At 39.9% G+C, this 15,744-nt stretch overlaps 1 protein-coding gene across 2 annotated transcripts; it reads right to left on the bottom strand.

Moving 5' to 3' along the window:
• Positions 1-5,319: 5,319 nt before the first annotated feature.
• Positions 5,320-15,128, bottom strand: LOC124401844 (prolyl endopeptidase). 2 transcript variants are annotated; one of them, XM_046874364.1, is made up of 16 exons: positions 14,944-15,128; positions 12,821-12,895; positions 11,924-12,057; positions 11,616-11,746; positions 11,011-11,220; positions 10,801-10,922; positions 9,580-9,685; positions 8,592-8,783; positions 8,311-8,508; positions 8,123-8,226; positions 7,908-8,044; positions 7,692-7,786; positions 7,345-7,477; positions 7,061-7,216; position 6,725; positions 5,320-6,296 (listed from the first exon to the last, which is right to left on the bottom strand). In XM_046874364.1, the coding sequence occupies exons 1-16, from the start codon at positions 14,983-14,985 to the stop codon at positions 6,003-6,005; spliced, it is 2,130 nt and encodes a 709-aa protein (XP_046730320.1). In that variant the 5' UTR covers positions 14,986-15,128; the 3' UTR covers positions 5,320-6,002. The 2 variants fall into 2 exon arrangements, with proteins under 2 accessions (XP_046730320.1, XP_046730319.1); XM_046874363.1 differs by lacking the exon at position 6,725 and having other exon boundaries at positions 6,079-6,296; positions 14,944-15,127.
• Positions 15,129-15,744: the final 616 nt, after the last annotated feature.

Below are 15,744 nucleotides of genomic sequence, written 5' to 3'. Positions count from 1 at the left end.
AATCAACCCCTGAGATTTGGTCCTTAAAAAAAAAACGCATGTACTGGTTTGATGTGGGTGTAAATGAAGGTGGTCAGTTTGTGGTTTCTGGACTGAAGAAGTTTCACTTGAGCGCTTCAGCTTCATGTTCAACGCGTCCGGTATTAAGGATCTTCTCAGTTCACAATCCCCCCCCCCTCCCCACCGTGTGGTTATAAATCAATAATTCAGATTCTAACCCTAACCCTAGATTCAGAGTCGGATTTCACTCAGACTGGTGTGTATTTGGTTTGTGAACACGTGGTGTGTGGGGAGAAGAAACAAAAAGGTTTGAAGAGGTTTCTGACTTGCTCAAGAACCCTGAGGCAAATTTCACCCCCCACCCAGGAGCTGAAGAATCCCACAAACACCCACCCAACACTGCTTCCGTTCCTCCTTCTCTTCCTTTCTTTATCTTCTCACAGGTTTGGTTTCTGGTTTGATTCCCCCCCGGTTTTAATTCCAGATGCAGATGTAAGTGTTCATCTCTCAGGGTTTCTCTTCAACCTCCAGATGATTCACTGTTTCTATGATCAGGTGAGGATTAAATATGGTTTTAGATTTTTGTGAAGTTTCTTGTGAACATTTTACGTTTTGTCTTTTTTTTTCTGAATCAGCTCCTGATTTCTTTTTATGAAAAAGTTTATTATAGTCGGATTTTAACTTTATATCCCACAGCAGTATTTTATTTGAAATATTAAAATCCATAATTTTATTTTCGAATGATGAAATTATATATATTTATTTATATTCTAACGATTTTCCCTCCAAACTACATGGTGTTATTCTGAAAGATTTAATCAACGTTTAATATTTATTCATTTCTAAAATTATTATCGACATATTTATTTTTCTATGCGTATTAAAAGTGAACTGAATTAATCTACAGATGAAAACAGTCTGATTGTATGAAATGATTTTTAACAGATTCTTACACATAAATGTTTTGTTTTGTTTTTGTTAATAATTAAAGATTTGTAATTATGTGGGGAATTTAATCCATTTTGCGCTGGAAGGTTTTATCGCACAAAATGTCGCATGAAAATACGATGATTTAAAAAAAAGAAAATTGTAAAAGTTGCCATAGTTACCGCGGGTCGGCTCCTGCTTTGATGTTTTGTTTTTATTGACGGTACAATGCGGGGCCACGACGTCGCGGTTGTGACGAAAGCGGAAGTAGGAAGGGAACGCAGCGGTAACCATGGCTACATGGTCGCGCAATTTGTGTTTTAATCAGAATCTAAAATCAAAATACTTTATTGATCCCATGAGGAAATTGTTTGGTTGCAGTTGCTCACAGTAAAAGTAAAGATCAAGTAAAGATCAAAGTAAAAAATAAATAAATAAATACATAAATAAATAAATAAATAAATAAATAAATAAATAAATAAATAAATACATAAATAAATAAAAAATACTTATTAAAGTATATACATATATATTAATAGAAATAAATGTGAAGCAGATTGAAATGAAATTTGTAGCATCAGTATAAAAAAAATAAAAAATAAAACATGGCCTGAAAGATCAGACTATAATAATAGTTATTAAAGTTATTGCACGTGTAACTAATTATTAATTATTATTTGTTGTCCACTTGCACGTTATTGTTGAACGGAAAGTCGTGAAAATTCGCGTTTCATAGACATTTTGTTCAACACTGTAGCTAAAGGCTTTAAGGTCCTCATTAGCAGGTGAACACTAAATGGCAGGTCGTTATGGGGACGTCTGTAACCATGGAAACAGCCGGAAAGCAGGAATGTTACTTCCGTGCAGAAATGTCACCTGTACTGAAACTGCAGCACGTTTGTGAAAGTGTGTTACCTGATTATTACAGCTGGAACAACAAACAAATCAACCTGCATACATGTTTTATATCTAATCAATTTCAAATCTAATCAGAAAATTTCATTTCTACTTTATTTACATGATACATGACATGAGGGTTATTTACGTGTACGTATATTTAGTACGTTTCTCATCCTGTTCAGGGTCATGGTGGATCCAGAGTCTGGAAAAACTGGACACGAGGTGAGAATTCGCCCCGGATTTTAGTATAATTTATCATCATTAGTCCACATTCTGCTGTGTTTTGCTAAAGGTTACGAGGAGCTTGAAGAACCAGAGAAAACTTCTGGAGAACATTCATTTCACACAGCTAAGGTCTGATCAGATGTCAGGCCTCTTCAAATTCAATCAGACAACATTAAGATTTCTGATGTTCTTCACTGGATCTGAGAAATCAAATCGTTTTGGTGTTTTGAGCCTCCAGACCACCAGCAGCTGCTGTGATTTGAATATGTGTGAAAGCACAGTGATGTTCATCATTAAGTTCACTTCACTTTTTTATCACAAGGTTCAGGGAAAAATGGTACATTCACATACGTGAAATCTGCAACTAGTGTGTCAGAAAATCATAAAGAAGCAGCAACCATGAAGTGGTTTTATGTATCTGAGGGAGAAAAATGCACAGATACAAAAAAACTATGAATCATTTCATCGATTTGCTTGAATTTTGATTAAAAAGGGAAAATATTTAGTTAATATCTGTAATAAGAATCAGATTTCTGGATATGAGAACAGGAGTCATTTCACTCGTTAATGCGTGTTAAACAATATGAATGCTTTGGGTGAGAAGTTTACTCCAAGCTCCTGGATGTTCACTAATAGACTTGATTTAAATTAAATATGATGTGAAATATCACTGATACCTTTTAGAATCAAATTGAATCTGAACACAAAGAGCATTGGATCTACAGAGCAGGAGTGAGGACTTTATGGATTTTAAAAATGAGTTTGTAAAGAGATGTTTGGTGTCTATGAGACTGAACGCTGTGCGAGATGCTTTGATGGAACAATCCAAGGAACCAGCAAACTCTAGGACTATTTCTGGTCGTATTGATTCGTTTTTCCGAGTTCGTTTTATGCCAAGCCTTCAATGAAGGTCTTCGAATGTCAGAAGTCGGACTCACCTGAAACACAGTGAACAGCCATGAGGTTTGTATCTTCATAAGATCTAAAAATAGAAGAGATTCCACTGAGAGCCGTGTAGAAAAAGGGCCTTTTTTTAAAACTGTTCCTTGTTCCTCCTTGTACAATCACACAAGCTGAGGCAGTGGCAGCTTCGCTTGTCTTTTATCGAGGAATTTTCCAATGATTAATATTTAATCAGGGCAGTGAAACAGAAGAGGAGCGTGTAAGAAAAGCAGGCAGGGAGGAGAAATGTGTTTTAGAAGAACTGCACTTACTGGTTCATGTAAAGCAGTACTCCTGAATATTCTCAACATTTTAATAAGAACATCTGCACACAACAGAGAGGAAACTGCTAAAAGATGGTGCCAGATTGAGTATTTCAGAACATGCTGATCTGCTGGGATTTAAAGCTTCTGTGTGTGATCTGAACTTTAGATCTTTTATCTTATGGGGTAGGAGAACATTCTACATATGCTGTTTCTCCATCAGACTCGGGCATGGAGGATTTGGTGTTGGATCGATATTAGACTCATAATCACACACTCCGGTGTTTGTAAAGTTTTTATGATTTATAATCACACTCTTGGTGACACCCAGACGAGGATGAGTTCTCTTTTGAGTCTGGTTCTTCTCAAGGTTTCTTCCTCTTACCATCTAAGGGAGTTTTTCTTAGCCAGAGTTGCCCCAGGTTTGTTCATCGGGGATAAACACACACACACGTTTAAATGTAAGTGAAATTTATTCTATAATTCGTACATGTTGTAAAGCTGCTTTGAGACAATGTCCATTGGGAAACGCGCAATAGAAATAGAAAATTGAATTGAGATGAATTGAGATGATGGAACTGATGATGAATCAAGTTTTATTACAGTTGCAGGGTTTTGTTGAGAGAGAGAGAGAGAGAGAGAGAGAGAGAGAGAATTTATAAAGATAGATATATAGACATATAGAAGATTAAATGGTGTGGCATAATACAGAAATGTAAAAAAAAAATTGTGTTACTATGGAAACTCATCGAGGTGTATAGACTGCATTGAAGCAGACATCTGCAAGAACTGCACATTTGTTGTTTTAATACTTGAGCTACATAAAGGCAGAAATGTAACTAGCTGGCATTTGTAATGTACATTTGTTCCTCGTCTGTAAAGTCAGTGTTTTAACAAGATTTACCAATTGAATGTACCTGAACTCTGATTGGTTTCGAGTGAAACTGTAGAGTGAAGAACTCTTTAAAGAAGTGCTGCTGTGTTCACTGCTGATGCTGCAGATCACCTGCTCAACTCAGAAACAACAGTCTGAGGCATGTCCAAGGTCACGAGCGGTTTCTTCATACTGATCATCTTTTACATCTTATAGCTGAACACAGCAGGAGTGCATTTGGTCATTTTTCTGGGTGAGGTGCGCCCTCCAGTGGCAAGACGTGGCAATGCGTTTAATTAGTTCATTAAAGAAGCTTTCAAATATTGAAATCATCAATAGAGAAGAAATTTTTTTATTGTATTACAATACCACTAATATTAATATTTTTATTTGGTTTTGGAGTTTCAGGTGTAGTTCTAATTATTATAACGATAATTTATTTGTTTTGCAGTAAATGTTATTTACTTGTAAAGGTAAGGAGAATGCTGAGGATGGAGCCACCAGGAAGGAGGAAAAGATGAAGACCAAGGAGGAGGTTTATGGATGTGGTGAGGGAAGACCTGCAGGTAGTTGGGTGAAAAAGGGCAGATGTAGAGGACAGGGGGATGATCCGCTGTGGCGACCCCTAATGGGAGCAGACGAAAGCCACTAATTTGTATGGCAAATTTTGTCATTTTATTTCAGTAATGTTTATAATATTAAACAATAGAGTGATTGGATGTTTTGCTCATTTCAATTCAGTGATGAGGTGCTGCCACCGTGTGGTCGGAAATGGAAATTACATAAAATCGAACTTGAGCTTTTAGTTAAGTTAAATGTATTTATTAAAACAAATCAAAGTGCATCGTTTCCAGTCTTTTACTAGATTTATCGACGCAATATTTATTTAGTTTTTATTAAACTTCATGCTTCCACAATTTGTTAGATAAAGATGATCAACTAAACACTTTCTAATTGAGCCACTGCAAATCCATCATCATGGTTCCTAAGTGGAAACATCCAGGCAGTGTTTCTCAGTCATTAATCAACACAAAGTAACACGTACACGTATTACACACTGCTTTTTTTCAACATGTGTTTTCGAATATAAACCAGTAGACAAACATGGTAAAAAAAAAGAAAAGATTGTTAAGCAGTAAAAAAACTTCTGATATTTCTTTGAAAAAACTGCAGTCATTCCAAATATTATCGTGTTTATTAAACCAGTCCTTTATTTAATGTAATGCTGACATTTCCCCTTTAAAAGGTTAAAAACAATCAATCTGCATAAGTCTGGAGGTAGAAGCAGCCAGTGAAATATTCATATATATGAATGTATGACACCTTAATACTCTCCCACACTCTCACACTCTCACACTCTCACACTCTCACACTCTCACACTCTCACACTCTCACACTCTCACACTCTCACACTCTCACACTCTCACACTCTCACACTCTCACACGGGGGTGTATACTGAGCGGTTAATTATTATTAAAAATGTTCTTGTATTGAATGTGGTAATAAATAAAGAGTCTGTACAGTGTTCGAGGGGTCTTGAGAGTCGAGAGAAACGTCAGTGAGAGAGAGGGAACCATTACTGCTTACTGAGGAGTTACTGTACATGATTAAAAGAAGTGTGGAACGAGGCAAAACAGTAAAATGATAGAGAGATTGAAACAAAGCGGGATGAAGGAAGAATGAAAGAGAATGAGAGCGTGTACTAATTACACTGGCAGATTTAAAAGCAGGAGAGGAGAGAAAGAAGGGTGAGATAAATGTGTATTTGAATACAAATAGAGAAAGAAGTGATGTGGGAGCAAGAAAATGGAGGGCAGCAGATGGAGAAGAGAAAGGGAGAATGTAAGGAATGAAGGGATAGAGAAAGCTGTTAATTGATCCAGTGAAGGTCCAGGCAGCGGGCGATGAAGGCGTAGGTATCTGCCACTTCCTGAATCACCTTGCTGGTGGGTTTTCCTGCCCCGTGGCCCGACTTTGTGTCTACATAGATAAAGAGAGGGTTTGATTGGCTGGGCCAGCGTCCAATCACATGCTGCAGAGTGGCAATGTACTTCAGAGAGTGCAGAGGCACCACACGGTCGTCATGGTCACCAGTCAACAACAGCATGGCTGGATACTGCACACTGTCTCCCTCAGGGATCCGGATGTTGTGCAGAGGGAGTACCTGAGAGAGAGAGAGAGAGAGAGAGAGAGAGAGAGAGAGAGAGAGAGAGAGAGAATGAGAGAGTGAGTGAGGAGTGAGTGAGTGAGGAAGAGAGAGAGAGGAAGAGAGTGAGTGAGAGAGTGAGGAGTGAGTGAGTGAGTGAGAGAGAGTGAGAGAGAGAGGAGTGAGAGAGAGTGAGAGAGAGAGAGAGAGTGAGAGAGTGAGAGAGAGAGTGCTCACAGTAGTGGATGAAGTACACAAATCATGTATTTGAGTTAAAATAAAAGATTCAGTAGATAAAATGTGACTCCAGTAAAAGTACAAATTTTATTTTCCTGGTGAGTTCGAGTTTCTTCATCATTTATTCTTCTAAATGTTCTGCTTGATGTTGAACTGTATGTTGGTGATCAGTAGATCAGAACACGTGTAAAACAGAGCGTGAGCTCGACCCTGATTGGTGACTCGCTGCGTGTTTCACCAGATACGTTTTTATCCTCATAAATAAAAAGGAACTGATTTTGCTAAATGTTGTTGAGTAGAAAGTAAAAGTCTCCCCAAACGTAAACACTTCAGTCGAGAAAAAGCAACTTCTGTCCAGTAATAAATTACATTCACTTCATAACTGTTCACCACTGACTGATCAGTAGATCACTACACTGGTCTGGGTGCAAACACACCATGAATTTATATTACATTTGTAAAATCCTAGTTGACAAATTTCATAGCTAGCAGTGTGTGTGTGTGTGTGTGTGTGTGTGTGTGTGTGTGTGTGTGTGTCTCCTCACTTGATGAGCCAGTTAAACTGCTCTTTAATCTCAGAACAGCCGAAGTCGGTGGTCCAGGCGTGGCCAATGGTAAACTTGTGGAACTTGAGCATGTCCATCACACCAACCTGAGCTACTGCACAGCCGAATAGGTCTGGCCTCTGATTCACACATGCCTACACACACACACACCTTTGTTAAAATAGTAATAATAGTTATTACATTATGATTCAATTCAGATAACACTGTGTGTGTGTGTGTGTGTGTGTGTGTGTGTGTGTGTGTGTGTGTGTGTGTGTTTCGTACCCACTAACAGGCCTCCGTTGGAGCCTCCATTGATGGTGAGTTTGTTTGAGGAGGTGTAGCCCTCCTTTATTAGATACTCTGCTGCACACTGAAAGTCAGTGAAACAGTTCTGCTTGTTCTCCAACATCCCCGCTAGAGAGAGAGAGAGAGAGAGAGAGAGAGAGAGAGAGAGAATTTCTAAAGAGCTTTTCACAATGGACAATGTCTTAAAGCAGCTTTACAGAAGTGAAGAATTAAAGTGAGGCAGAAAGGTAGAAAATATTTTATGTATTAAAAAAAAATTAATAAATAAAAATATTCTCTGTGTGTGTGTGTGTGTGTGTGTGTGTGTGTGTGTGTTAGTTACCTTTGTGCCACGTTTCCCCGTACTCCCCTCCTCCTCTGATGTTGGCCACGACTAAAACTCCTCCCAGATGCCTTACAAAAATGAGTCTGGAAACACTGCAATCAAAAAGACACACCATGATGAATGAACAGTGATAATGTCCCTGTATATGTGTGTGTGTGTGTGTGTGTGTGTGTGTGTGTGTGTGTGTGTGTGAGAGCGAGTGAGCACAGTTACCTGTAGCTGGGTGTGATTGAGATGTTGAAACCTCCGTAGCCATAGAGGAAGGTCGGGTGTGACCCGTCCAGCTGGAGGTCCTTCTTGTGCACAATGAACATGGGGATCTGTGTTCCATCTGTACTGGGGTAGAACACCTGCACAGGAACATTTCATAACCAGGCATTGTGCTTGTAAACGCGTGTGTGTGTGAGTGTGTGTGTGTGTAGGGGTACCTGTGTAGTCTGGTACTCTGTCGGGTCAAAGCCTTTCACTTTCACCTCCCTGAAGACGTGTGGCTGTAGAGGAGTTTTGGTGAGGTCACAGTGGTAGATGATGGCTGTGAGAAAAAGGGAACATTTGTTTGTTTTTATTATTTATTTAAAACAGACAGTGAGTAAATAGACGGAAAACACGTCTGCACCTGGAGAGAGAAAAGAAGTGAAGTAGTAGAAGATCTCAGAGTCCTTCTTTCGGCCAGTGAAGCCCATGATGGAGCCCACCTCCAGCGGGAAGGTCTTCAGCTCTTCTCCTGACTCCAGATGATACATCTTCAGCACACTCTTCACATCGTGGAGGTAGCACACACACAAGAAGCTGGAGTATGTGCATGTAGCAAACACTGAGGGGTGAAGAAATGAAAATTGCTTAAACATTAAAACTAAAACTTTAGATTTATCAATAGCGTCTTTTTTTTCCTCTCACCGAGGACATCTTTGTCATGCTGTGGAATGAGCTCCTTCCACTGACTGGGTGCTGGCTGAGTGAAATCCACGTTGATGAGACGGTACCGCGGAGCATCCAGGTTTGTTTTGAAGGTAAACACAGTTCCCTCGTTCGTCACATATTCGTACTCGGCATCAAAGTTGTCAATTAGCTTCACCCACGGCAACATCCCTGTGTAACACAACGACGAGTCACGCCACAAAATCAGAAGCTTACACACGCCGTTATCCTGCAAAACCGGACCACAGGACTGATCACTGACATTTCAAACAAAACTGAAATTTATAACCACACCAGAGCAGGAACTTCAAAAAAAAAGGTTAGATGCCCAAAACCTAAAGATGATAGTTCCTAAAATATAAACATAAGTTCCTGTGTCTCTAAAAAGTCTTCACTGGAGACTCCTCAGATCCTAAAACATCCTAAGCACATTGAGGTGCCTAAAAAAAGATCCTAAAAAGGTCCCCAAACTTAGGGGTACACACTACAGAAAGGTTTCTTGAATCAAAACTTGCCTTAGAAACACACAGCTAGAGTTCCTGAGCTCCTGAAAAGGTGTCTTGAGTAACTTCAGTGTTTCAAAAACACATCTATGAGACCACGATTTCCTGAAATGTGTTCACTTATAAACTATTATATCTGAAATGATTAAGCATCATTTTTTATCTCTTAAGAGTCTCAACAGCTTCCTCAAATATAAACACACCCGAGAGTCCTGAGGTGTTAAAAACCTCAAATATAAAACTAGATTCATTTCTTTTCCTCAAATCTTCAAAATGTTCAAAAGGACACACACCTCATCATATAGAAAGTAAAAAAAAAAAAACACCTCAAAGGTTCCTGAGATATGTTCAGTTTAGTGAGACATCACCCAGGCTTCAGGGCATTGCTTTGGAGAAGGATGTAGGAAGTAAATAATGTAGGCGTGATGGTGTTTGATTAGGGATGAGGCTGCTGAGAGAATCACCTGTGATGCTGCCTGAGATGGTGTTGAGATCACAGTACCACAGCCTGTTCACTGGGTCACACCCTTCTCTGATAGACAACAACACGTACTGCCCATCATCGGAAACCTACAACATAAACAGCAACACACACAAAAAGATGAGCCACTTCGCAAAATGTAAATAAAAACAGAGTGCAATGATTTGGAAATCTCATAAATCCTATTTACAATAAAACAAACAAAAAAACCCCCCCTGAGAATATCAAGTTTTTAGATAGTGAAAGGTCTGGACTGCAGGCAGGTCAGTTCAGCACCCGGACTCTTCTACAAAGTCATGCTATTGTAATAGATGCAGTAGCATCTTTGGAATCATTTGTTGCTCTAAAACCTGTATACACCATTCAGCATCGCTGGAGTCTTTCCAAAAGTGCAAGCTGCCCATTCCACAGGCACTAACGCACCACCATACCGTCAGAGATGCAGCTTTTTCAACTGAGCGCTGACAAGTCAGATGGTCCCGCTCCTCTTTAGTCCAGAGGATGTGGTGTCCATGGTGTCCATGGACAACAGAACAGTTTTTTTTAATTTCCTCAGTAAATTTTAAATGATCTTTGGCCCAGTGTGGATGGTTTATGGGTCTATGTTTCACGCATGCCTTCTTCTTTGCATGATAGAGATTTAAGATGCATTAGTGGATCACACAGGAATCTGTGTTCCCAGACAATGATTTTTGGAGATGTTAATGAACCCATGTAGTGATTTCCATTACAGAATCATGACTGTTTTGAATGCAGTGCCACCTGAGGGCCCCAAGATCACGGCCATGCAATATTTATTTTCATCCTCGTCCCTTGCACAGAGATTTTTCCAAATTTATGAATTATGAGATTTTCAAGTGTTTTGCAATTTGATGTTGAGGAACATTATTCTGAAATTGTTCCACAATTCATAGACACGGTCTTTCACAGATTGGTGAAGCTCCGCCCATCTTTACTTCTGAGAGACTCTGCCTCTATAAGATACACTGTTCATACACAATCATTTCACGGACCTGTTGTCAATTAACCTCATTAGCTGCAAAATGTTTCTCCAAACGTCTTTATTTAATTACATTTTCCCAATCCAATTTTTTTGGGACGTGTTTACAGTGTCCCTGTAACTCCTTTGGAATTGGGGTTGTAATAATCTCTATAAGTACATGGTGTGTGTGTGTGTGTGTGTGTGTGTGTGTGTGTGTGTTACCTCAGCTCCACTCATCCACTTGGGCTGTTTGGGGAATTCAGCACATAAAATATCCTGGGACTGTGGAGTCCCCAACACGTGATAGTACAGCTTCTGATTCAGGTTAGTGGACGTCTCCGTACCTGAGACAGGAATATATACAACATTTTTAAACACAGTAAAGCAAATAATGTTTAAGTTTTGTGTGTGTGTGTGTGTGTGTGTGTGTACCATCACTCTTTCCTTCCTGCTCGGGATAAGAGTTGTAAAAGAGTCCTTTTCCGTCATGAGTCCAGGCCATGCAGCTGAACTTCACCCTCTCCAAGCGATCCTCCAGAACCACAGCTCCTTCGACACGCAGGAACCGGAGCTCCACCCAATCGGAGCCACTCGCGCTCACACCGTACGCCAGGTGCTCGCCATCCTCCGAAAATGCGTAACCTGAGAAGAAAAAAAAGCTTGAGGTTTGAATCGGTTACATTTTAGCTACAATCACCTCAATGCTCCAAAACATGCTTCAGATTCATTATTGTATAAATGAAATAAAAATAATAAACAATTAAATATAAAAAAGGGCACGTAAGGTACCAGGTTTGGATATTTTCCAGATCAAGTCAAAATTGCCTACACACTGCAGCTTTAACAAAACTTTATTTAAAAATGATATACAAATAATCATTTATAATATATAAATAAAGTTGCAAAAAAACAAAAAAAAACAAATAAGTTATTGACGATATCAGGGTGCATGTGTACACACACACACACACACACACACACACACACACACACACACACACACACACACACACACACACACACACACACACACACACCTTGTAGCGCTACGGTCCCATCATCGGAGAATGTATTGGGATCGAGGAACACCCTGGGTTCTGCCTCCAGGTTCTCCTGTACGTAGAGAACGCTTTGGTTCTGCAAACCCGTATTGTAGAAGTGAAAATATCTGCAGAAGAAAAGAGTTTCAGTGAGAGAGGAGTTTCCTCATACCTCCACATGTGATAACAGAACCTTACAGAATGATAAACTGTTTATAGTAATGAAAGTAAAGGAAGTAAAAATTGTTGGTAAAATGTTTCTTTATAAACAGATTGTTTATGCAGAGCAGCTTCTCCACTCTCACCTGTTACCCCGCTTAAAGGGGCAGCTGTATTTCGGGTAATCATAGAGCTCGGTCATGCGCTCTTTAAAAACCTCTCTGATTGGACACTCCTCCAGGAAGGGCAGAGTCAGCTGGTTCTGCTCGTTCACAAACGCCTGAGTCGAGGAGAGAATTAAATAAACCAGCCACACTGATATAATCATGTTTAAACACATTCATTCTCTCTCTCGTCTCTCCATTTCTCTCTCGCTCTCATTCTGCATCTCTCTCTCTCTCTCTCTCTCTCTCTCTCGCTCTTATTCTGCATCTCTCTCTCGTCTCTCCATGTCTCACTCGCTCTCATTCTGCATCTATCTCTCGTCTCTCATTCTGCACCTCTCTCTCTCTCTCATTCTGCATCTCTCTCTCTCTCTCATTCTGCGTTTCTCTCTCTCTCTCTGCGTTTCTCTCTCTCTTTCTGCATCTCTCTCTCTCATTCTCGTTTCTCTCTCTCTCATTCTGCATCTCTCTCTCTCTCTCTCTGCGTTTCTCTCTCTCTCTCTCTCTCTCTCTCATTCTCATGCTTTCTCTCTCTCATTCTGCATCTCTCTCTCATTCTGCATCTCTCTCTCTCTCATTCTCTCTCTCTCTCTCTCTCTCTCTCTCTCTCTCTCTCTCTCTCTCTCTCTCTCTCTCTCATTCTGCATCTCTCTCTCGCTGTCATTCTGTGCCCACCCCCAATGTTTCTCTACCCCCAATGTTTCTCTCTCTCTCTTTCTCTCCCTCTCATTCTGTTCCCCCATGTCTCTCTCTTGCGATCCAGCTTTCTCTCTCCGTCTCTCTCTGTCTGTCTCTGACACCCTCTTTCTCTGTTAGTCTCCCTTTGTATTTCTCTCTCTCTCTCTCTCTCTCTCTCTCTCTCTCTCTCTCATGTTGTACCTGTGTTTTCTCGCTGTCCGGATCCTCCAGCCAGCTGTAGGGGTCAGGAACCTTGTATCCGTGGTAATCGTCCACCTGAGAAGACACATTCAAACAACGTTTTAAACTCCATTCAGGAGCCGGACTCAAGATAGTCCAAAGTACATTTCATCTTGGAGAACTCCTTCCACCTTCTACATAAAACACTGGTCATTCTGAGGAGTGCATTCAGTTACAGACTCGTACCACTGAGCACCACAGGAGATCATTTCAGCCTGCAGCCATCAAACTGTAACGCCTCCATCTGAGGGAAATAGCTCCAGATCCTCATGCCACACTTATATAATGTTAATGTCTTGGGCAATAATAATTACACGTGCAGTAACTTGTAGTCTTTCTCATTTTTTATTAATTTTACTGTGAACAACTACAACCAAACAATTCCCCTATAGGATCAATTCATTATTCTGATTCTGATGAACAGACTAAAGATTTAATTCCTATTTATTTGTATTGCGCTTTTAACAATGAACATTGTCTCAGAGCAGCTTTACACAGATAATGTGGTGATAAAAGTGAAGATGTTCTTTATAAGTGTAAGTTTGTCCCTGATGAACAAGTCGATGGCGACTGTGGTGAAGGAAAAACTCCCCGAGACGGCATAATGAAGAAACCTTGAGAGGAACCAGACTCAATAGGGAACCCATCCTCATCTGGGTTACACCGAATGTCCATTTATTACAGATAAACCATGTTGCGGGGTGCAGTGATGATGATCAGAAGCAAACTGTAGTCCTGAGTCAATGTAGGAGACTGTTGACATTGACTACAGTCCAAATCCTCAAAGCTCTCACTCCGTAATTTCATGGAACCACCAACGGTGTTGAAGATCCATGAAGTTACTGAGCAACTGAAGAAGTTTGAGGATGGATTTGGACTGTAATGAGTTTTTCTCAGATCAGAAACAAAATGTTTAAAACGACTTGTTCAACAAGTCACTTGTGCACATCAAAGCATTCTCTCGTTGCTTTGATCAAATTGCGAATGCTTCGGTACCTTCATTTATCTGATTGTGTACAAGTGTCTGCTGTTCACCTCCAAAACATCTCCCACATCAGTTCAGCGCAAAAGTCGCGGAATGCAAAATGGTTAAACCAGTGATCATCTGTGAAGCTTAAATTTCTGTTTAACTTGATTTTTGTAAACGTCTCGTGAATTGATGAATCGTGCAGAAGAATCGTGCACGTCACTAATGAAGGCGAGTGAACGGCATCGGATCAAACAATAGTTCTGACACAGGGTTTCTGCAAATCCAGAAACAACCAAGAAGCAGACGGACACTAGTACAGTACAGTGAAGGTCTCGTGCGATCTGAACTGGTGAAAAACACATTTACTGGTTTGTAAACATTCAGGATGATTCGAGAAAAAGCTCCTAAACGTCTGAGACGGAGTGTAAAATCAGCAGACTGCTGCAGGGGTTCAGGAGCAGCTGCATGAACAGTTCACTATTTAATGTCCATCACTGAACACAATGAAGCCACTGAGGGACTGGAGGCTCTCTGGGTTCTCCCTCATGCCAGATCAGGGTTTTTCCCTCACCAGACTCTCATTCGAGTTACAAACACTACACAAATCAAACTGAACCTCAAGTCATTCTTATGAATTATTAAACATTGTGTTTCTACTCACTGAAAACATTTCAGATTTATTATTATTTTCAAAATTATTTATATTTTTTAAGGAAGTCATTTAGTTTCATCAGCTGCTTTTTCTGCACACCTACAATTATTTATTTGTTTGTAATTGTATTATATACATTATATATAAATCATTTATTTATTGTCAGAATACAAACACAATAAACATGCTAGCGGTTAGCAGTTAGCATTGCATTTTTTTTCCTCAGCTAGCACCTGTCGCTATTATACCAAATAAACATTAGTTTTTTTGCCGAGAAAAGTTTAATAATGAAGATAAGTCTGTATACAATCTCTCTCTCTCTCTCTCTCTCTCTCTCTCTCTCTCTCTCTTTCTCTCTCTCTCTCTTTCTCTCTCTCCTTCTCTCTCTAGCTAATAAACCCATTCATTATGTTAGCATGTGGCTAAGCTAGCTAGCGATTAGCGACCAAAAACAGGACTTACCACGGCTTCATCTCGATACACGTTTGGGTATTGAAATGGCATTTTTGTAATTATTACGAATTTATTTAAAAAATTCACCACTGCACAGAAACACACACGTGATTTACACTGAATTATCCGGAGAAGCGCCTCAACACTCTGAACGCAGTCTCAGGGAGGAGGACTCGGTCCTAAATAGACTGCTGTTAAACACAAAGTGCACTAGATAGGACACAGAAAGACCTTCATCCCTACACACTGTAAGTGCACGTGTACAGGACGCATAGAGCAATTTGAAGCACCGCCCAGTACCTGCTTCTGATTGGAGGACTCAACAAAAAAACGTGACGTGACAGACAACGTTTAACGGAGCCGCACAGATTGTAATGGCGCCACCTGCTGGATATCTATCTATCTATCTATCTATCTATCTATCTATCTATCTATCTATCTATCTATCTATCTATCTATCTATCTATCTATCTATCTATCTGTCTGTAGATACTGTAGATGAAGAACACAAGAATGGTGCAGAGAAAATTAAGATGTCAAGAAAAGAAAAACTATAAAAAGAGAAAGAAGGGGAAGTTAACCAGGCAGGTTTTCCACACAATAAAAAAGATGCTCCCTGTTTTTGTTATGATTCTGATTGTAATGCATCAGTGAGCCATCGGTGTAAAACTGGTCCTGATCCCATTGGTTCTGGTGCAAATGTTCATATATGTCCTTATGTCCTTGTAATCCATGTTTCGGCAAGAATTTAAGCAGTTGCCAAAACCATCAAACGCTATGATGAAACAGGCTCTCGTTAGGATCGTCCCA

Source organism: Silurus meridionalis, chromosome 18 (assembly GCF_014805685.1).
Source record: "Silurus meridionalis isolate SWU-2019-XX chromosome 18, ASM1480568v1, whole genome shotgun sequence".
NCBI classification, from domain to species: Eukaryota; Metazoa; Chordata; class Actinopteri; order Siluriformes; family Siluridae; genus Silurus; species Silurus meridionalis.
The sequence above is the reverse complement of the archived record's forward strand: the minus strand, read 5'-3'. Positions and strand labels throughout refer to the sequence as shown.

What these genes read in the sequence shown, in the direction of transcription:
- LOC124401844 (XM_046874364.1), bottom strand. Translation starts at nt 14,985, where the DNA reads ATGCCATTTCAATACCCAAACGTGTATCGAGATGAAGCCGTG. An exon ending in TGTATCGAGATGAAGCCGTG is followed by an intron (nt 12,896 to 14,943) that starts GTAAGTCCTGTT and finishes GTGTCTTCTCAG; the next exon opens with GTGGACGATTACCACGGATA. An exon ending in CGGACAGCGAGAAAACACAG is followed by an intron (nt 12,058 to 12,820) that starts GTACAACATGAG and finishes TCCTCGACTCAG; the next exon opens with GCGTTTGTGAACGAGCAGAA.